The sequence below is a fragment of the Citrus clementina genome, unplaced genomic scaffold, assembly GCF_000493195.1.
Source record: "Citrus clementina cultivar Clemenules unplaced genomic scaffold, Citrus_clementina_v1.0 scaffold_2, whole genome shotgun sequence".
In the NCBI taxonomy this organism is placed as follows: Eukaryota; Viridiplantae; Streptophyta; class Magnoliopsida; order Sapindales; family Rutaceae; genus Citrus; species Citrus x clementina.
The window spans coordinates 28,880,391-28,901,555 of NW_006262688.1; the positions used below are offsets into that span (position 1 = coordinate 28,880,391).

Sequence of the window (21,165 nt, forward strand, 5' to 3'; positions counted from 1 at the left end):
CGCTTGTCGTTGGAATATGCTTAGCCATCGGTTTTTTTTTTAAATATGTATGTAATTAGAATGTTAAATTATAACAGTAGTATTAAAAATAGTCCAATCTCGCAAATCATCAATTGCATTTAAGATAAGTAGAATTTTATTATTCATTGAATTATAATCTCCAGTAATTAAGATTCTTTTGTATTTCATTAACGTACCAACAATGATATTCATTATTAAATCTGATTATTTTTGGTATTTTTTAGAGTGAAATTGTAATTTCCGTTTGGGGGTAAAATGGTCATTTTTTAAAGTTTTCGTTAGTTTCCTTAACGGATTCCAAACGGAAGTGGAAAAGTGAAACAAAATGTAACTTTAAGTGGATTCCAGCAAAAATAAAAAAAGAATTGTGTATTTTTTAAAAAGTTAAAAAAACGAGTGGACGGTGGATATTTTCTTTATTCTTAATTCACTTCTTTTGTTATAAGTCCAACTATTAATGTCTTTCTTTTTCATTTTAAAGTAAATTTGTATTAAATCATGATCATTAACCTTAAAATAATCAATCCAAAGGGATTTTTTCACTAAGAATTGTTGAACAGAAAATATTCTATTAAAGAATTGTTGAATAGAACAACTTTGATTTCTTCAAGTGTTCCATTTCTTTCCTTTTTTGGGGGGGGGGGGGGGGGAGTTTCATTTTTTTACTGATATGTATAATAATAAACAACGGTGGGGCATTTGCGGCCACTTGTTTAGTAGAGTCAGCTCTGTTATTGTTTCTTCTTCTCAATACTTTCATTTGAAAGTGAAACACATTGATCACCATTCATAAAGAAAAATAATAATAATAAATAAAATACAATAATCAGCCGGTCGACTTAGAAGTTTCTGAGAGCATTTCAAAAAATCTCTTTAAATAAAATTTTATTACTTATTTAAAAAGTCACATCAATATTTAAAACTCCAAATGACATTTCAATTAAGATTGTTCAAATAAGAAATAATTCTCTTTCTTCAATTTTATAAAGTTGTTTTCTTCCTCTTTAATTTATATTTTATTACTTTTTATATAGAGAGAGAAGTGCTTTAATTACCATTTCTTTTTCCTTTGAAAAAATATTTATTTGATTAAAATAATATTAATTTATTTATATTTGAAGAGCCTTTGGAGAATAACATATTTTCTCACTTTCCTTTTTACCACATAGGTGTGCAAATAGATATTTGAAGAATAAAATTGATATAGACTTTTGGAGATGTTCTAAGCTTATCCTTTACTTTACAATGAATAGGAAAAATGATATTTATACTCTCAAAATTTGGAGAAATAATCATACAGACTCCTAAGTTTTAAAAAAGAAAATATCAAGACTCCTTTTTAATTACAATACCTTTGAAAATAATAATTAAAAGATTGACTTTAAAATCTTTAATAAATAAGAATATTATATAAATAGTGTAATCTATCTAGTAGACTAACAGTATAAAATATTTTAATACTTAAGTAAATTTAAATATGTAAATTATTAATTTATTTTAATAATATATTTGTATTTGTTGTAGAGATTTAAAATAAATATTTGCATTAAATACATTCTACAATTAAAAAATTCTCACGTACTAATATTGTCAAAATTATTATTTTATTCAAAACAATTTAAATTTTAATACAATAATTTTAAATTTATGTTTCTATTTATTATAAAATTTACTTTAATATAATTTACTCAATGGTGTTACATTCGTATATACCCTTTTGGAGAGAGTTAGTCTAAGATAAACTAAACAAGAATAATTCGACAGACTAATAACTGCTTAAAAAATCCTTAACAGAACTCAATTGATCGAGATAAATTATTGACAGTAACAAAAACATCAAAATAATAATAATAATAATAAAAGACAAAAAAAGAAGAAGCCTTCTTTCTTCTTTGATAGGCATGATGTTGCCAGTAGATTTGGTCATTGATTCCCTCCGTCGTGGCTAAAATTTACTCTAAGATGACTTAGACTCAGCATTCGTCCAAATCTTTAACCCAAACAGCTACATGGGATTCTCTTTTTTTTTCAATTCATTTATGGCGGCACAGCAAAGCCATGATTGCAAGCCGGTGAGAAAAGTGGGACCGTAACAATGGAGCACAAGTTTACTGGCAAAATCATCTTCATCATAAAAAATCTTCTTCTTCTTCACTAGGTTTCAAAAAATGGTGGCAACTAAATTATAGACAAAGATTGAAGAGAGAAAAAATAATAATAATTAGAATGAGATAATAAAGTGAGAGAAAACAACATTGATTGTCTGTAACTTTTTTAAATTCAAAAATTTTAGAGGAATGATGAAAACAAGAATTTAAGGGTGTGTTTGGTATTGTTTTTTAATTAGTATTTTTTTTAATATATGTTTTAGAAAAGGAAAATGATGTTTTTAATGTGACATTTTTTAAAATTGAAGACACATTTAGTAGCTTTCTTCAAATATTAGATGAAAATGAAAAATAGTAAAAACGCGTTTGGTTGTTTGTCTGAAAGAATGAAAAATAATGAAAATTTATTTGGTATAATATTTTATAAAACACATTTTTGAACTATTTATTATTCAATGTATTTTTTTATTAGTCTATTATTATTTTTTATTATTAATTTAAATAAAATAAAATGCAAATGAACTCGACCACAACTATGCAATTCAAATTCACATTCCAAATAATACTATAAAAAAGTAAAGTACAAATTATTTTTACATTCACATATACCTAATTATTTGCATGTCTGAATCATTAGTTAAAATATTAAAGAGAGAAAAAAAAAATCATCATACTTGACACAAGTAAATCACCCCGTACTACTTCCGAACTAATTTTTAATTACATTAATTTAGCCTTTACTTTTGATCAAATAAAATAAATTTACAATTATCACTATATATTATCTTTATAATTTAATAATTAAAAGTCGGACACAAATTGTATAAATTATTTTTATGTATGGAAATATTGGAGGGGGATGAGATTTTAGTAAAGGAGAAAGAAAATTAAATGAGATTTATATGCGGGTCCCAAGAAAGACAAGTCACTAACAAACTTCTTTTCTTTTCTTTTCTTTTTTGACTTTTTTCCATTGTTCTCTTAAAGTTGGAGAAGTCCAATTTGACGTTCTCCAACTTTTCTTCACAAATGATAGAGAATGAGAATTTTTTATTTTCCTTGTTTTCAATTTACTGTTACAAAATTGTCTACCAAACATATTTTCTTAATTTTTATTCTTGAAAAATAAAAAATACTGAATAAAAAGTGTTACCAAACACACCCTAAAATTTTTTCAACATGCATCACCACATGTCAATTACTGTAAAAACGGGAGTTTACCTTTTTGAGTCCTGAGTTAGATTCAATTCTTGTCCTTTTATACAAGTATTCTTCAATGTCCTATACAAAATATTTGGAAATTAGAAGGGACTTGATGGCTATAATTGCAAATATATATATATTTTTTCAATTGTGGAATTAAGCCAAGTTTTGGAGGTGTTGGGATCAATATATCACGGGCTCTGACGAAGTCAATCTTATCCTGGTATTAGTCATCACATTCATTCAACAAAATTCAACCTATCCATATGGATCAAAACTTCAAGTTTGGACAGCTTATCATTTCCAAGTTTTCTCCATTAACAAGCTTCTGTATGTTCATTCTCTACTTATTGCTAGCAAGAACAGTCTCAGGAAAAATCGACCCTCAATATCTAGCCTGTGTTGCAAAAACCTGTGGCGATGGCCAAAACATAGGCTTCCCATTCTATATCGAAAATCAACAAGAAGCCTATTGTGGGTACCCCGGATTCAATCTTTCATGCAATGACAAAGGGAACCCAGTTCTCAAACTCTCCAGTGGTACCAAGTACATTGTTGAGAAAATTGTATACGATAATCACTCTGTTCTTGTATCAAACGCAGCCTTTTCTGAAACAAACAGCGACGGTTCTTGTACTTTTCCTCGCATAAAAAATGTGTCTCTTCCCGCAGAGTTCCATCTGGCTCCTGACCAAAAACAAGCGGTGTTGCTATACAACTGCAGCAACTCATTGCCTGCGAAACTGTTACGGTACAAGCTGCTGGCTGGTAATTGTTCAAGTGATGATACAGTTTTGGGAATGTTTGAGGATGATTCTGATTCGGATTCTGCTTCCAAGCAATGTAAAGAATCAGTGGTGGCACCTGTGGCTGTGGATATGAATGGAGAGGGGATGAGTGATCATATTGGGATTGAAGAAATGGTGAGAAAAGGGTTTTTGTTGAAATGGAATGCGAGTGACTGCAGCCGCTGTGTTGAAAGTGGTGGCAAGTGTGGCTTCGATGTGGATACTTTCAATGTCAAGTGCTATTGCCCTGATAGGCCGCATGCTAAGCATTGTACTCCCGGTATGTATGTTTCTTAATTTATTTTTACTTGATTCTCTCAGAAGGGGTTCGAAACATACTATGAAGGAAAAATTAATGCCGCAGGGTCCGCCCCCGTCCACCATAGAACTGACTCCAGATTATTATCATGTTATCAGCATATCTGACCAGTTTCTGGAATAAACAGTTTTGAATGATGAGATAGTGTTATGAAATTTGGCAAATCAGGCTCTTGGGAGCTTGCTTTGGTGTATATTGAGTTCTGTCAGTACTGAGTAGTTTATCGAGCAACAGTATAAACATTTCCTCATGACCAAGGTCATCTTTGTATCATGCATTCAAAAATACCAAGAACGCCATTCAACTCTGATGTTCAATTTTCTGTTTCCTTAGAGGGACTCTATTCAACAAAAGGGGTCCGCGGTTGTTAACCGGGAAATTGAAAAGAGGATGGGAGACAGGGGAACTCCAACAAGTAATAGAGGAGAGGGGAGGGCCCTCGAAAAGCCGAGTATTTATTTTCTAAATCCGTTTACACTTATCTATGTGTTTTTTTCCATAGAAAGCCAATAAACTAGATAAGCTGCATACAATCTAATAACATGCCACAAAACAAGTCACTCTCGTTCTACATGGTTTTCTTTATTTTCTAGATTTCTTCTGGCTCTTTACCTGGGTTTGGAGAAGGCGGCTGGTTTGTTTCAACAAATTATATCAATTTCTATAGTCTCAACTAACGCAACTTTGTTTTTACTTTGTTACAGGAGATGGCAAACTGAAATTGAAGGCCAAGGTGGCCCTGATAATAGGTAATGTATCCTTTTAATCAAAACTGTTATTGGTATATGGTAATTATAATTAATTAAGGCAAGTGTTTAGTCTGTCCTTTTTGAATTTTTGCTGCTGTTCTGCCTTCAAATCATTTCAAATTTATTCTCTGTCGCAAATACTTCTTCGCAACCTTCTGTGGAAATAAGGAACCATTTAAGACACTGAGGATCCTCAATCTGCTAGCACAATTTGTGGAATAATTTGAATCTTTCTGCTTGTTCTTCAATTTCTACTTCTTAGGAAACTCCATCCGTCTTCAGTTGTTAGAGAATGCACTTTTGAGTGCCACCTTAGTTTTGATGACTCCTTTCTTTGATTGCAGGATTGCCTGTCTCTGCAATTTGCGTCATATTGATAATTATAGCTGTAAAGAAAAAAGTGTCATCAGATAACTCAGTGATATTCTGGAAGAAAAAAACTGACAACCATCGAAACATTGAGGCATTTTTAAGGAACTATGGATCTCTAGCTCCTAAAAGATATAGTTATGCAGATATTAAGAAAATGACCAATTCATTCAAAAACAAACTTGGCCAAGGAGGCTATGGAGGGGTTTACAAAGGCAAGCTACTTGATGGCCGGAATGTGGCTATAAAGGTCTTAAATGAAACCAAAGGTAATGGTGAAGATTTTATCAACGAGGTTGCTAGCATTAGCAGGACTTCCCATGTTAACATTGTCACTCTTCTAGGATTCTGTTTTGAGGGTCACAGAAGAGCTCTCATCTATGAGTTTGTGTCCAATGGATCTCTTGAGAAGTTCATTTATGAAAAGCATCCATTGGAGACAAATCAAAAATTGAAGTGGGAAGTGTTGTACAAAATTGCAGTTGGCATTGCCCGAGGGTTAGAGTACTTACACCGTGGTTGCAACACCCGGATTCTGCACTTTGACATCAAGCCTCACAACATACTCCTAGATGAAGACTTCTGTCCAAAGATCTCTGATTTTGGCCTAGCTAAAATCTGTCACGGAAGAGAGAGTATTGTGTCGATGACAGGTGCACGAGGTACTGTTGGCTATATTGCACCAGAAGTTTTCTGCAGGAACTTTGGAGAAGTCTCTTACAAGTCGGATGTCTATAGCTATGGAATGATGGTTTTTGAAATGACTGGAGGAAAAAACAATGCCAATGTTGCAGTTGATCGTAGCAGTGACATATATTTTCCACATTGGGTTTACAAGCGTCTTGAACTAGAGGAAGACCTTGGATTGCAAGGCATTGAAAATGAAGAGGATAAAGAATATGCAAGGAAGATGATACTAGTGAGTTTGTGGTGCATACAGAACAACCCCTCGGACCGGCCAGCAATGAATCGGGTGGTGGAAATGTTGGAAGGAAGCCTTGATTCCTTACAAATTCCCCCCAGGCCTTTCTTGCTTTCTTCAGGATCACAGCCAGATTCTTCAAGTATCCTAGTGCGCCAGACCGAGTCTTCAATGGCCACATGTTAAAACTGAATGAACCCTTTGACATTTCTTTAGCATGATAGCCTCTCAGCTGTTTATGTTAAAACTTCAGATAAATGTAAACATACTGCTGACTGCATTGTGGCCAAATAAGTGCTTGAAAGACAAGAACTCGAGGCAGTAATAGAGTGACAAAAATAAGATTCACTCAGGACCAGTTAATAGTATTTGAGCAAATTGCGTATTTTGTTGGACCACTACTCTGAGGAAGGCACTGGGCCTAATGAGAGGCCCAAGGAAAAAGAACAAGCAGAATTAACTAGTTAAGTAATGCAAAACTGAATGGAAAGTCCAAGAAAAGTGCCCAATTATGAGCAAATGCCTAGACAGTCATGTGTTACTTGTGTCTTTTTTATCAACCATGTGATGGTACTACTTCGATCCTTGGACTAAATGTACCAAATCTACATCCATATATGATTGGTACAAACTCTAGAATACAAATTAGAGGCACTCAAACCCTGTGCATAGGGGTGGAAAGAAAAGTAATTTACCATTAAACCATTGAGCGGTTCCCTCGATTTCACACTTTACCTCCATATCTATCTTTCCTATTCACTTATCCTAGATCTTACAAGGGCTCTAACTTTGTGAATGATTACTCTGTAATAAACCATGCAATGAAAGTTGCTGAAATGCTCGATATTTGCACTTCCCAGCATATTTATACACTTTTGTGAGGGGCTGATGCCGATGGCATCTTACATGGGTCCTATTCTCCTGTATCTCCCGCGCCAAATTTGAGTTGGGAGCTCAAGACTCCTAATTCATTATTGTTTCTAGTTTATTGAAACCCGTTGAAGGAATCTCTTTAATTTTGTGTCCCATAATTGCTCCCACGTTGGGAACATACAAGTAAAGTCTTCTCTCCCAATTGTTTCTGCATTTCTATACATTCAGTAATTTTTTTTTTTTTCAATACGCCAACTTTATACTCAGTTTGATTTACCATTGACCAACCCAGTAGCAGTACCTCATAAATTTTCTAGTGCCTAATTAATTAAATCAGTGAATATTATATTCGATGATCCTAATGAAATAAAAATTACTAATTAATATGATTCTAAGTATGCTTTGTTTGAATGCGTATACGCTTGCCATATATTTATTATTAGAAAATCTACCATGCATCAAGTTACGAGTATAATAAAAATTTTGTAAAGTTCAACAAAAGCTCATGGCGATGGTTAAATGTTAGACCCGACATACACATTGAGAGGACAATGCCATTTACTATTTAGGGCCGGGTTTCTAATACATTTTCGGAAGTATTCAAAAACTCTATATATATTATGATATAAGATTGCGGACCGAAGGCCACCAACTCATAATTTGGGGAAAAGGTACTCCGAAAGCACATTCTTCAGCAGCAAAGCAAGAAAATGACCGATTTCCTCTTAACAGTTCAAAAACGAAGAGAAAGCAAAAGCCAAAAAGCCAAAGCCCAAAAGCTAAAGCTGATCTCTTTGAATTTGATCCGGAAGCACTTCGAGAAGAGCCGAAGAAAGAACAACACTTTATTCTGGCCGTAGTCCAGTCGAGGCCTTTTACATTTAAATTACCAGTTTGTCCCTCTCTTCGTTATCATTCCTCAACTTCGAATGATTCACCAGATTTTACTTTTTAATCTTAAATTACAAAAACAAGGAGCGAAGACCTCCATTAATTAATACAGCGAGGTAAAACATGTGAGGTTAGGGCACGCGCCTGTCAGCGGTGCAAGTTCGGAAGAAGATTGTCTGATTAAAGGCAAAATCAATCGTTTTGCATGATTGCTCCCACGCTCCCTCGTCTTAATCACCAAAAATATCGCAACGGGTTCCCACGGGTCCGTAGCCCGTTGGCTGCTGCCTGCATGCTACTATGATTATGAAGTGTTACATTTAACATTCGTTTTATTTTTCTCCGAAGAAAAAAAAAACTTAATTTTATTTTCAATTATCATAAATAATTTTACTCACATTTCAATCTATTAATTTGTTAACTAAAACTTTATATAAAAATGACAGTAGCCTCGTTCTTCAATTGATTGGATTGTATTTTTCTTTATAACTTAATCTATAAAATGGGGAAAATGAGATGAGTTTAATTGAATTCATAAAATTTATTTTTTTAAACATATTTAAAGGAAAAATTATATTTCGTAAGAAATATTTATTTTCTATAATATTTTTCAATTTTCATCATAACACTCGACAACACTTCTCTACTAGTCGTTGGAAATTTTTTTTTTTCGTTTGAAATTTGTTTTCCAATTTCAATCCAACTGTACAAAATAACCAAGACGAAAATTATATGATAAAACTGAAAAAGGGGCTCCAAATCCTTGAATCTTTGCCGTCCATTTTACGAAGGTTCCCAAAACTCAGCGCTACTCAGCCCATCTAACGGTCTTAGATTAGTCGATCCTGAAACCGCTAAGCAGATGATCGTTTTAGACAGTAACAAATAATTTTAATCAATAATTCCCCTACAGACCGGCAGTACTCACCAGTGGCGGATTTACTGTAGGAAAAAGAAAATACCTCTATTTAATAAAGAAAAATGATCATATTTCTAAATAACCTCTGTCAAATTATTAGTTAGCCGCGTTCTTTAAATTTTAATTATTATTTTATTAATTTCTAATTATTAGATCGTGAGTGCCACATTTTAATTAGAGATTTCGTTAAACCAAAAAAATTATATTCAAGTTTATATATTTAAATTTTAAGTTTTTATGTCTTGTCGTTATTTAATTTAGTCCCAATAAATTATTTTTTTAAATCCGCCGCTGATACTCACTGTACACGTTACAAGCTTTTCAGTTTACCAACTCAATCAAGTCATTGTACCATAAAATACATTAATACTGGCATTAATTTACTAACTCAAAAAAAAAGCCCTCCACCTTCCCCCTAATTACACAAATACCCTCCTCCACCAACACTTTTCTCCTCTACGAACTCACAAGTCAGAAAGCACACTGAGCCGAAACCCTTCGCCTCTCTCTTTCTGTCTCTTCTTCTCTTTGCAGCAGCAATGGACGCACACAAAACGCTGCATTTCACTCTCTTAATCTTAGCCGTCCATTTCTCGCTCCTCAAAGCCTCTACAAACCCAGATTTGAACGCACTTCTAGACTTCAAAGCTTCTTCAGACGAAGCCAACAAGCTCGCCACATGGAACTCAACCACGGACCCGTGTTCTTGGACCGGCGTTTCATGTCTTCAGAACCGAGTTTCACACCTCGTGTTGGAAAACCTCCAACTTAGCGGCTCGCTCCAGCCGCTCACTTCCCTCACTCAGCTCCGTGTTTTAAGCCTCAAGTACAACCGTTTCACCGGTCCAGTTCCTAGCCTCTCCAACCTCACGGCATTAAAACTTCTCTTCCTTTCACACAACAATTTTAACGGCGAGTTTCCCGACTCCGTAAGCTCCCTGTTTAGACTTTACCGCCTCGATCTCTCCTTTAACAACTTCTCTGGTCAGATTCCGCTAACAGTCAACCATTTGACTCATCTTTTGACTCTCAAACTTGAAGCAAACCGGTTCTCGGGTCCCATTACGGGTCTGGATCTCCGGAATCTTCAAGACTTCAACGTCTCCGGTAACCATTTATCTGGTCAAATACCCAAATCTTTATCGGGTTTTCCGGACTCTGCATTCACACAAAATGCAGCTCTATGCGGTTCCCCAATGCAGGCATGCAAAACCATGGTAACCGACCCGAAAAAACCCGGATCCGACGGAGCCATAGCGTCGCCATTAAACCCAGGAAACAACCCAACGAACGTAGTTTCATCCACTCCAAGCTCCATACCCACAAACACAGACCCGAACAACAAACCGGCAAGCCCACAGAAGACAAGCTCGTCCAAGATAAGTTCAGTTGCAGTAATTGCAATAGTAGTGGGAGACTTCTTAGTTCTCGCAATAATCTCACTCTTGCTCTACTGTTACTTTTGGAGAAACTACGTCAAGAACAAGACGAGATCAAAACTTCTTGAAAGCGAGAAAATTGTTTACTCTTCAAGCCCATATCCAGCACAACAGGCGGGGTACGAGCGAGGGAGCATGGTGTTTTTTGAAGGGACGAAGCGGTTTGAGCTAGAGGATTTGCTCAGAGCGTCGGCAGAGATGCTGGGCAAAGGCGGGTTTGGGACTGCGTACAAAGCGGTGCTTGATGACGGGAGCGTGGTGGCTGTTAAGAGATTAAAAGATGCGAGTATTGGTGGCAAGAGAGAATTTGAACAACACATGGAGGTTCTTGGGAGATTAAGGCATCCGAATTTGGTTGGGTTGAAGGCTTATTATTTTGCTAGAGAGGAGAAATTGCTTGTTTCTGAATACATGCCCAATGGCAGCTTGTTTTGGCTTCTCCATGGTACGTTGCAATTTTTAATTTTTGAAAGCTAGCTTTAGTTTTTCTTGCACATTTACCTTAATTTTTGTTGAAAATATAATATCTTTCTTTTATTTTTGTTTGTTTATTATTTTGCAGTAGTTGTAGGTTTGATTATGTAGTTTCGAATTTAAGATTTTTGGGAACTAATTGGCATAAAATGATATGTTGCTTACTACCATCTCATGTGAGCTAAAACTTCATAATAGTGTTTCTGCATTTGGTGGAATTACAAAAACTGCTTTTGCCTTATTGTTCTTGGCAGTCCCTCTCACAACAGTATCACAAATATTTGATTAGCTCTGGCTTTACGTCTAGCGTTATCGCTATGAGCTATCACTCTTTTAGGAGACAAGGTACTGTTTTATTTGATGACAAAATGACAGAAATTCTCAGAAAAGCAGCAGCTGCCATTTAATTACGATTTGGGAATTGGGATTACTGTTACTAGAGCACCTCAGCCATCTGCTGTTTCCAGCAGACAATATTGAGTTTTCGACTTTTTCTTTTCTTTTTTCTTTTTTGAATCTCTCTTTAATACAGCCTCTTCTTTTTGTTCCTTTACTGTGTTTTGGTTCTTGCTCTATCCCAGCTAATATGATCAAAAAGTAAAAGCATTACCCATTTTTGTAGCTCTCCGTCCGTCGATCACATCATAACTTGTACGGGACCCACAGGCCCCGTATTTTATTGATCGTGACATTAGGGGCGAAAGTGTAGTTTTGTTAAGTTGATAGGTTAATTAAGTGGTTTTATTTATTTATTCTTGCAGGTAACCGGGGGCCGGGGCGAACCCCACTCGACTGGACCACTAGGCTGAAAATAGCAGCGGGCGCGGCACGTGGGCTAGCCTTCATACACTTCACATGTAAATCGCTTAAACTCAACCACGGTAACATCAAGTCGACAAACGTCCTCCTGGACAAAACCGGAAATGCACGTGTATCGGACTTCGGCCTTTCCATCTTTGCACCTCCGAGTACTGTCCCAAGATCAAACGGGTACCGTGCACCTGAACTGTCATCATCAGACGGCCGAAAACAATCGCAGAAATCTGACGTGTACTCATTTGGGGTACTTTTGTTGGAGTTGTTAACTGGAAAGTGCCCGTCTGTTATTGATGGAGGTGGGGCCGGGATGGGATGTGGTGGGGCCGTGGATTTGCCTAGGTGGGTCCAGTCAGTTGTGAGGGAAGAGTGGACGGCTGAGGTTTTTGATTTGGAGTTGATGAGGTATAAGGATATTGAGGAGGAAATGGTGGGATTGTTGCAAGTTGCCATGGCTTGTACCTCGGCTTCGCCTGATCAACGGCCTAACATGAGCCACGTGGTGAAATTGATTGAGGAGTTACGTGGAGTGGAAGTGTCACCGTGTCATGAGAACTTTGACTCGGTGTCTGACTCACCTTGCTTGTCTGAAGACACATTGGGGGGACTGAGTCAGTGATGCTCTGATGGTGAGTAGATTAACAGAGAATTTATTTGGTTAATTATAAGTTCTTTAAATCACTTTTGAGTAATTAAAATATTGTAAATTTGGGGATGCATTTTCTGCAATTTTATTGTCATTTTCAATCTGGGGTTTTGCCTTGGGGTAATTGAGCGAAGTTGGAGATAGTTATTTTAGAGTTTTATGAACGTTGGAAGCCATGTTTTGACCCCATAAGAACAAATTGTGGCAGAGGAATTGTTGTTTAATCAAAGTTGTTCAGATAATTGCAGGAAAGGATCAGTTTCCCTCTCGTCAAAGATAATATAGCGTCCATGTGCACAGAACAATTCAATTTGTCAGCTAATCTCATGGAAGCAGCCTATTTTTTATAATTAGAGAATGTCTACTTAACTAAAACTGATCCTTCATTTTGTCTATTCTGCTTGGAACTATTGTTTACTTTTTAATTTACTAGTGTCGATGATACTGTCAGAGTTTCATTTATAAGACTGTTCAGATCCAACTTTTTGCGAAAAGTCTAATGGAGTAAGTCCAAAATTACACCTTGGGGCAGGTCAATTAATTTCCTCTTCATATGCGACAGAGAGTGACCAAATTCATATTGGTTTTAAGTTGTAGCCTTGCTCAAAATCTGAGTTTGAGCAAAGCTGCATGTGGTTCTGAGTCTCTTGAGACTTGAAGTGAAAAATTCATATGCCGCAAGGCAAATGCATTCCTGATCAAACGACATCATTGTATAAATTTTACTAACAACAATAAACTGTCACCTTAGAAAATTTGATCGTGTTCTCTATGCAAAATTCTTACATAGAAAGAAATAAAGAATGGTTTCTTTTTCAGAAGCTGTATGTATGTATATTAGCTGATGTGCAAGACTGTTGGTGCATACCTCAACAGCCTATCCAAAGTATTGGGCAAGAACTTCCTCGCAAACAAGTGACAAATGTTGGTGCTTTTTCCATTGTACTCACATCTGCTTCCACTTCTCAACTTCTGCAAAAACTGAACAGTGATACTCGATCTTAGGAATCTTGTTGGATGAGGCCCACCATGTGACCAATCAACCCAAGTTAACGTCCTATTTGCATTCTTCGCACCAAATTTCATATTCACAAATGTTGGCAAGTAATGCTCATCTGCGTAGCATGAGCCTTTGCAGTACTTTTGGAACAAGGGGAAATAAGTTCTGTCTGATACAACTTCAGTGGCAAGGTTTCTGTCCATTTGGAACCATTGGGAGCCTTTCCTCCATTGAAAAATTTTGATCTTTGGAGCCATTCTAAAGCTATATCGGCCGCGGCCCACAGGACCCTCTAGATCATAGACCTCAACAAAGTTCTGGGTGGAGTTCATAAGGTGTGAATAAATGACGGAGAAGTTGAAGAGAGGAATGCAGGATTCTGATAAGAGAACAAAACGTTCATTTGAGAAATCTAACAGTGCGTTGGCTAATAGCCGGCGCTCGGCTTCTATCATATTAACACCTCCCCATTTAACCTCCTGCATCATTTAGAAGAACATTAGAAAACACATTATGCAAGTATTAAACTATGCTAATTTGCATCTAATAAGAATGAACATTTCTGTGTTGTGGCTTAGCCATTATTGTTACTAAGTGGTAAAGCTAACATCAACCGACGCCACAGGAGGTTGATTGAAAGATAATGCTAAATCATAATGACCCACAATGAGAAAATCTTCTAATTAAGCTAGACCTCCCCCCGTTTCTTCATCATTTTTATGTGCCTTTCAGTTGAGAGTTAGGTCTGTGGAATTTGTGAACAAAAAATGTGTGTAAAGCATCATATTGCACAATGGCAGTGTAGAAAGCTAAGACTTCCTGCCGAAATTAAGAATCTTATTGGCGCCACAATTAATAGGGTGCCTTGGTTTGGTGCATAAGCCACTCTTTTTGAAGTTTTAAATGCTGAATTTCGGTTGACGAAATGTCAAGGTTAGCGGCACATGGGTCTGTTTGATCAACAATGAGACCTGTGGCAGCCCCTGATCATTGATCAGGACACATGGGTTCCAGATATAACTGGAAAAAAAATTAATCACTTAGATGAATGTGAAGCATATAAGATAAAAGATCGATTCAAATCTGATAGTGATACACGTGATGCGTATCCATCTTGGCTACACAACTTGCGTGATGTAGGGGATAGATTGTTATGACATTTGGTTATCACGTTAAAAAATAGTAGTCGAAGACTGAAAATTCAAAGTCATCAGAAAAAAACCCAAAATAATATTTTATTTACTTAGAAACATTCTAACCCAAACTGGGCTTGACCTCTTAATATTTTAATCAGAACCTAACTGGCCTCAACTCAAACTTAACTATTTCCAGCAATTTGACGTAGGCTACACTCCATGGTAAGCATATAAAATTTCCACTAATGCAACACGTGTTGCTTGGTCTTGGCATATGGAATTACCAGAATACTTGAGAGACAAAATAGGCTTTTGATTTACTCTCTCTTAAGCATCAATTAAGCCCCCTAATATCCCTATAACATTATTTGATATTTAAAAGTTTTTGATTGAAACACATCTTTTAATGATCCCAATAATTCATTCTGTCCATATTTGCAAGATTAATGCTACAGAAACATCAACTAAATATGAAACTTAAAAAAAAAAAAAAAAAAAAAAACTGACCCGGCTGGGAATTCTTCTCCCGTAAAACACAGAACCTTCGGGCTCTGCATCAGATTGGTTGAAGGACGGACTAGAGTGAACATAAATTGAATAAAAACCTCCATGGCCTTTGAAGAATTTCTCCCACAATGGAGCCAACAGAACAGGACCCCTTGTCAGGAACAAGAAAGCAACTTTTGGAACTCTCTTGAATGGATACTCAGGAATTTTAGGAACCACTGAAGCTCTCCACAACAGCTCTGCATCTTCCATATCATGTGTTGTATTCGGTGGCTTCAGAAATTCAGCAAGTCCAACTCGACTGGAATTTGACAACTTTTGTGACGAAGCTGCCACTTTTATTGATGTTGAAGGAGGAGAAAGAGAGAACTGCGTGATGTGAAGATTAAAAGAAAAATCTTTCAAAGAGAAACTTAGAACGATCCCAAAAATTAGACCACAGCCAAAGAAGAGAAAGAACGAAAGCAGATTGAAGATATGCAGCTGTGCGTTAAAGAGTTTGGTGAATGAAGTTGATAAGTTCTGGTTTTGGTTTTGGTTTTGGCTCTTCATATTTTTTTGAGAGAAAGTTTTGTGGCCTTTTTAGTGGGTTTAAAGTTTAAAGTTTTTGGAGTTTGTTAGATCAGTTTGGTGCAACGGAAAGAGAAAGTGTTGAACAGAAACTATACAAAAAGAAGAAGGGATGTTGTTTGATTCTCAAGAAAGCTTAAACTTTGAGTGAAAAAAGGATGATTCTTCAATATAAATTATAAACAGTTCTTTTCTTTGGTGCCAAGAGATGTCAATTGGACACTATTGGAATAGAAACAGAATATGAATCACAGTTGGTGATTCTTATACATGGAACTGAACATCATTGGTGAAGAAGATTCAAACCCAGTAATTGATTAGCCAAGAAAGTCGGGAGGCTAAGAGGAAAGAGATGGGGAGAGAGACGTGATGCATGGGTTAGAATTATAATTGTCTTTGCAGTGATAAAAACTTGAGAAGAGCTTTTATGTTGTGTTCGGATTTTATAACGCTTTTTCCGGGGTTTATTTTCTCTTTGACTCCAACAATTTACTATGGTTTTTATTATCAGAGAGTTTCTTGTCAAATTGAAATTTAACAATAATGGTCAGTTTCTTTAGGGAGGTGTTTTAAAACAGTTCTTCCAAGTTCATATGCAACTTAGTCGGTTTTAATTTATATAAATAATCACAAATTTACTCCCCCCCAAAAAAAAAAAAAAGTGAAAACATATATATATTTATCATTTATTTTTTTATTCTCTTAATCATCTCAAGCAACACACACTTTTTATTCTTTTTTATTAAACTGTTAATTTACATCTCAATTTCATCCATTGGATAAGATCTTTTTTTTTAGGAATGAGAAATTGGTTTGAGTTTTTTAATGCGCATTAGTGAAGAACGATTTTATTCTGAATATTTAAAATTAGAACTGATTTAACTTAGACTCAAATATTTAGACTACATTATAACAAAATAATTGTTGATTGCAAATACCAACAGATATAATAGTAATATAGTATTGAAAAATATTTTTATTACACATTAGGGGTCTTTTAATACACATGGGGGAGTCTTATGCATCTAACAGAGTTGATTGAATGTAAAAAAAATTCATTTACCACACAATTGATAATGATATAACCAAAAATAAATAAATAAATAAAGGGTGGAAGCATCGAATTATACGTGCAAAAGCAGCCAATTGGATTTATCATGTGGGCCGTGTGTAGGTGTTTCTAAAAGCCACCGTATTTTGAACATGCAAAGGTGTTTCATTTCATGTTGGACTTTGAACGTTGTTTAAAGAAAGTCAAGAAAAAGAAAAAGAATGGCCGCCAACGAATAGTGTAATAATAACAATAATTCCTCCTTTTAATTCGAAATTAACAAGAAAAAGGAAAAAAAAAAGGGTAGTTTCCGTGTGTTGCTTACTCAGAGTTGTAAAATTTTGAACTGCCAATTTCAGACTTGACTTTGATTTCTAGAAATTGGCAACAACAACGAATAAGAGAAGGGAAGAGAAGGGAAGAGAAAAGAAAACTCCACGAAACACACGACAAGTAGCGCACGAAATTTCCATGGAGCCGACAAGATGGAGGTCGCGCGCATGAATACCAATCACGCCTGCGTTGCATGCGATGACGTCCCCTTGATTTTAGATTTAGTTCAAGTCAAGAATTTGTGTGAACGCTATTGGGGTCGTGGTCTACACGTGGCAGAATGGCAGTGGCTTCCAAAGTGGTTATACTTGTGGGGTTTTTTTTTTTCTTTATAATTCTGAGTAAATTTGTATTAGTCGAAATTTTGAATAAAATTAAATTTCTTGATTTTAATGATAATTTCTTCTTTTGGGTCTGAAATTCTGATAATTTAATATTAAAAATTATCTGATTCACACACTGCAACTCCTTAATTATCGCAAATCAGTATTGAAGAAATTACAATAGTCTAAAATAAATCATTCTACGCATTACAATCTTGCATATTCCTCAACAGTCTCTCGCATCCATTAGGTTTAAACATTGAAGAATAACTACTCGTGTAAGATATAACATTTCAAGTCAATTTAGTCCCACGATTTTTAAGCTTTTAGGTGGTGTCTATTTGTTTTAAATCTGAATCTGATTTTATACATTTTGAATATCATATGTTTGTTTATATTTTTGTCACATGTGAATAGCATATGTTAAAATAATATCATTACATATTTATGTCCTTATAAATGTTATTAGTAAGATAATAAAATATTCTAAATAAATATGAATGTATTGAAATATTTTTTTTCGGTATATTAAATTATCTGATATCCAAAGATTACATTGGACCTATTGAAATATGTTTTACTACAACATATTTTTAAATTAAATTTCAACTAAACTACATAGAAACTGAGAAATATTTAGTACCTAGAAATGAAACAAATAACTCCCTCACCTATAGATACCATTAAAAAGATGCAAGTTAAAGTGTAACATGATTGATGGAAAATATTATACAAAGATACCTTCACCATTATGACAATTATATACATATATTAGTCTGCTTTCATTTTCATTAATTAGTAACTCCATTATCATAATTTACATTTCACAAGCTACTCTAAAGTGAGACAAGGACACTCCAACACCCGCAAGATCTCTGTTAACTTTCTAATTTTGTTATCCATTAAGGCATGAAAGTGACTATGACCTTTTATAAATCTTATACGCTACAGCAAGAATCAATAAATCGAACTTCTTTCTTTTTCTTTTTCTAACTGCCCCCCCATAAATATGAATATATTAATTATCCGAATAATCTCGGAGGATTTTTTTTCTTTAGTTAGATTACTATTTTTAATTACAAAATAAGGATTTGATGTGCACTATTAAGTCAAATTACACTATAACTAATGCTTAATTTTTTGGATTTTCCGAAGTTACGTACATTTGTGTAACTTACACAATAAAAAAAAAAGACAAATACAAGAAATTGGCCCAACTTAACCCCACTTGCTTATTACTCATTTTATCTCATTTTTACTAATCATAACTTATACTAAATGTAATTTAGAGATTGTCTAATTCTTAGTATTTCCAAAGCGTATTATAGATATGCACTTCGATAGTTAATTTTGTTTCTTTAACCATACATTCTTTGAAAGTACATAATTATGATTAATTAAACAAAGAGAGCGAGAGAGAGAGAGAGAGGAAAATCAAGGGGGAGAATATAGGAGTTATTTATACAAATAAATGCACTTACAAACCATTTAAATTGGTATTCAAAGGGCTAATGCATCTAAATGAACTTAATTACAAAACTTCCACTTGGTGGTTAAGGAACTCTTATCAAATAAATGCAATTAAATACAAAATTAACTTCGTTTGAGGTGGAGGAAAGATTCCTCAATTATGCCATTTAAGTTAAAACAAATTTTTGGAAGAAATATGATGATGCAGAGATCATCTGATGGGATTCTGCGTTTTAAAATATACCACACTGGACTTTGGTTTATTAATCCAATCAATTTGTTCTACAATTCCCTCAATAACTTTTTTCACAATAAGCCTGTTAAGCACTTTCCATTTTTTACTTCAAAATCACACGGCAATATGTGGTGTACAGCTGAAGATCACTGAGCCCGTATTATTTTGGACCAAATTTCCCCACTCATACCCGTAAATTCTTTTTTTTTTTTTCTAGCTTAAAAATTAATTTAGTTCTTATTAATACCTTAATTTTTTTATTAATCCCTTTTAAAAGAGATTTGAACCGGGTGAATTAGAAAATGGTTTACTGTGCTTTTGATAAATAACAAATTTATTCAAGAAATAAGAATTTTAGTTTTTCATATCTAATACAATACCATACGCCGATAGTTCTTGTATTGTATTCTAGAAAATTAATCAATTTTGAGTAACTATTTATGAAAATATCTCAAATGACATCATTCCTGTTTGGGGATAAATAGAGTATTGAAAATGAAGCGCCAAGTGTCGATGCAAAGGTTATGTAATTATTAATTATCCTCCGGGGTACCCAACCTATCCCATAAAATTCGGTACCCGGGATACTCGAGATACCCGACCTACATTATAAACGCGGTACCTGAGATACCCGACCTACACTATAAACTCAATACCCGAGGTACCCGACCTACACTATAAACTCAGTGCTTGAGATACCCGACCTAAACTATAAACTCGATACCCGAGGTACTCGACCGACACCATTAGCTCGGTACCCAAGACACCCAGCCTACATAATAAACTTGGTACTCGAGATACTCGACTTACACTATAAACTCGGTACCCGAGGTACCCGACCTACACCATTAGTTCGGCACCCAGGGTACCCTACCTACACAATTAGTTCGGCACAAGGGGTACCCGACCTACCCCACAAAACTCGGTACCTGGGGTACACTGAGCAAGGACAAAAAGGTGAGGCAAAATGTTCGTAAAATATCAAGAGATAGATGGGCTCCAAATCTCAAAAAGATCGGTTGAACATGTGTCAGAAAATAAGGAATCGGTGAGAAAATCTTGTGTCGCAAAAGAGGAGACAGCCGCCTGTCACGCCAGTAAATTCGCCAAAAGTTTGATATTGTAACAGTTGGGACCACCAGTTTTTCCTGCTACACCTGCAAAATTACAACGGAATTGCAGAGGTACGCGGGACCACTCCACTACGCCCAGCACATGAATACGCCACAAACTTGCTCTCCACTAATATTTTTGAAACGTCTAAGCCGCCTTACGCATGAAAATAAGAATATTCCTGACATGACAGCAGGGAACGCCACTAAAATAAGCCAGGTGGCACGGCGACCGGGGTACACCATATAAATACTCAGGTTTAAGGCGAGTTTCACCAGCCCTCCGCACCTAAAGTCAGACCCCCTCCATATCCTCCGTCATCTCAATCCTCCTCCACTCCACAAAAAGCCCAAACAGCCCGCACGTGCCGAACAAGCGAGGTACCCCGCTCCCCGACAAAAATATAAATTCATTGCTCTTGGGTTGGTTTTTTATTCATTGATCCAAAATCAGCCGCAAACAATTGGCGCCGTCTGTAGGGAGTGCGCAAAAAGCCTCCTCACGGTGCTAAGCTTGTCGGTACGTGCGCTTGCGCAACCATGGCACTCGACATACCCGCTGATAACCAAATGTTAGGCCATGATGAAGCGGAGGACCAAGGCAGTGATGAGAGGGGTGACTCGACAAGGAGGGCATCCCGCCTAGAGAAAGACAAATTTGTTAAGCAATCAACTGGTATTCAACCCGACGAGGAGCCCGTTACTTATAAACACTTTGAAGATTTTGCTCGCGCGATTCTCAGAGTAGTAGGATCTCGGGTACCCGAAGCAGCCACTTCCCCGGTAATTCAAGATGTCCCGCCTCCACGCGGTGAGAAGCAGATCATACTAAGATCTGAAATACCGGAAAGAAGTAGACTAAAGCATAGGCCGTCGGGCACCCGTTCAAAG

General features: G+C 35.8%; 3 protein-coding genes across 3 annotated transcripts; 2 read left to right on the forward strand and 1 right to left on the reverse strand.

Annotated features, from left to right (window-relative positions):
• Window positions 1–3,515: 3,515 nt before the first annotated feature.
• On the forward strand, window positions 3,516–7,331 carry LOC18050812 (LEAF RUST 10 DISEASE-RESISTANCE LOCUS RECEPTOR-LIKE PROTEIN KINASE-like 2.1). Its single transcript, XM_024190517.1, has 3 exons — window positions 3,516–4,400; window positions 5,144–5,188; window positions 5,533–7,331. The coding sequence occupies exons 1-3, from the start codon at window positions 3,599–3,601 to the stop codon at window positions 6,663–6,665; spliced, it is 1,980 nt and encodes a 659-aa protein (XP_024046285.1). The 5' UTR covers window positions 3,516–3,598; the 3' UTR covers window positions 6,666–7,331.
• A 2,275-nt stretch (window positions 7,332–9,606) lies between these two features.
• On the forward strand, window positions 9,607–12,890 carry LOC18050813 (probable leucine-rich repeat receptor-like protein kinase At1g68400). Its single transcript, XM_006448362.2, has 2 exons — window positions 9,607–11,046; window positions 11,837–12,890. The coding sequence occupies exons 1-2, from the start codon at window positions 9,702–9,704 to the stop codon at window positions 12,508–12,510; spliced, it is 2,019 nt and encodes a 672-aa protein (XP_006448425.1). The 5' UTR covers window positions 9,607–9,701; the 3' UTR covers window positions 12,511–12,890.
• Window positions 12,891–13,232: 342 nt separating this feature from the next.
• On the reverse strand, window positions 13,233–16,243 carry LOC18050814. The gene is made up of 2 exons (XM_006448363.2): window positions 15,181–16,243; window positions 13,233–14,016 (listed from the first exon to the last, which is right to left on the reverse strand). The coding sequence occupies exons 1-2, from the start codon at window positions 15,730–15,732 to the stop codon at window positions 13,375–13,377; spliced, it is 1,194 nt and encodes a 397-aa protein (XP_006448426.1). The 5' UTR covers window positions 15,733–16,243; the 3' UTR covers window positions 13,233–13,374.
• Window positions 16,244–21,165: the final 4,922 nt, after the last annotated feature.

Bases quoted from the DNA above. Each gene is read 5' to 3' on its own strand.
- LOC18050812 (XM_024190517.1), top strand. From the start codon at position 3,599: ATGGATCAAAACTTCAAGTTTGGACAGCTTATCATTTCCAAGTTTTCT. The intron at 4,401-5,143 runs GTATGTATGTTT...ACTTTGTTACAG, and splicing joins TGCTAAGCATTGTACTCCCG to GAGATGGCAAACTGAAATTG. The intron at 5,189-5,532 runs GTAATGTATCCT...CTTTGATTGCAG, and splicing joins CAAGGTGGCCCTGATAATAG to GATTGCCTGTCTCTGCAATT.
- LOC18050813 (XM_006448362.2), top strand. From the start codon at position 9,702: ATGGACGCACACAAAACGCTGCATTTCACTCTCTTAATCTTAGCCGTC. The intron at 11,047-11,836 runs GTACGTTGCAAT...TTATTCTTGCAG, and splicing joins CTTGTTTTGGCTTCTCCATG to GTAACCGGGGGCCGGGGCGA.
- LOC18050814 (XM_006448363.2), bottom strand. From the start codon at position 15,732: ATGAAGAGCCAAAACCAAAACCAAAACCAGAACTTATCAACTTCATTC. The intron at 14,017-15,180 runs GTCAGTTTTTTT...TAAATGATGCAG, and splicing joins GGAGAAGAATTCCCAGCCGG to GAGGTTAAATGGGGAGGTGT.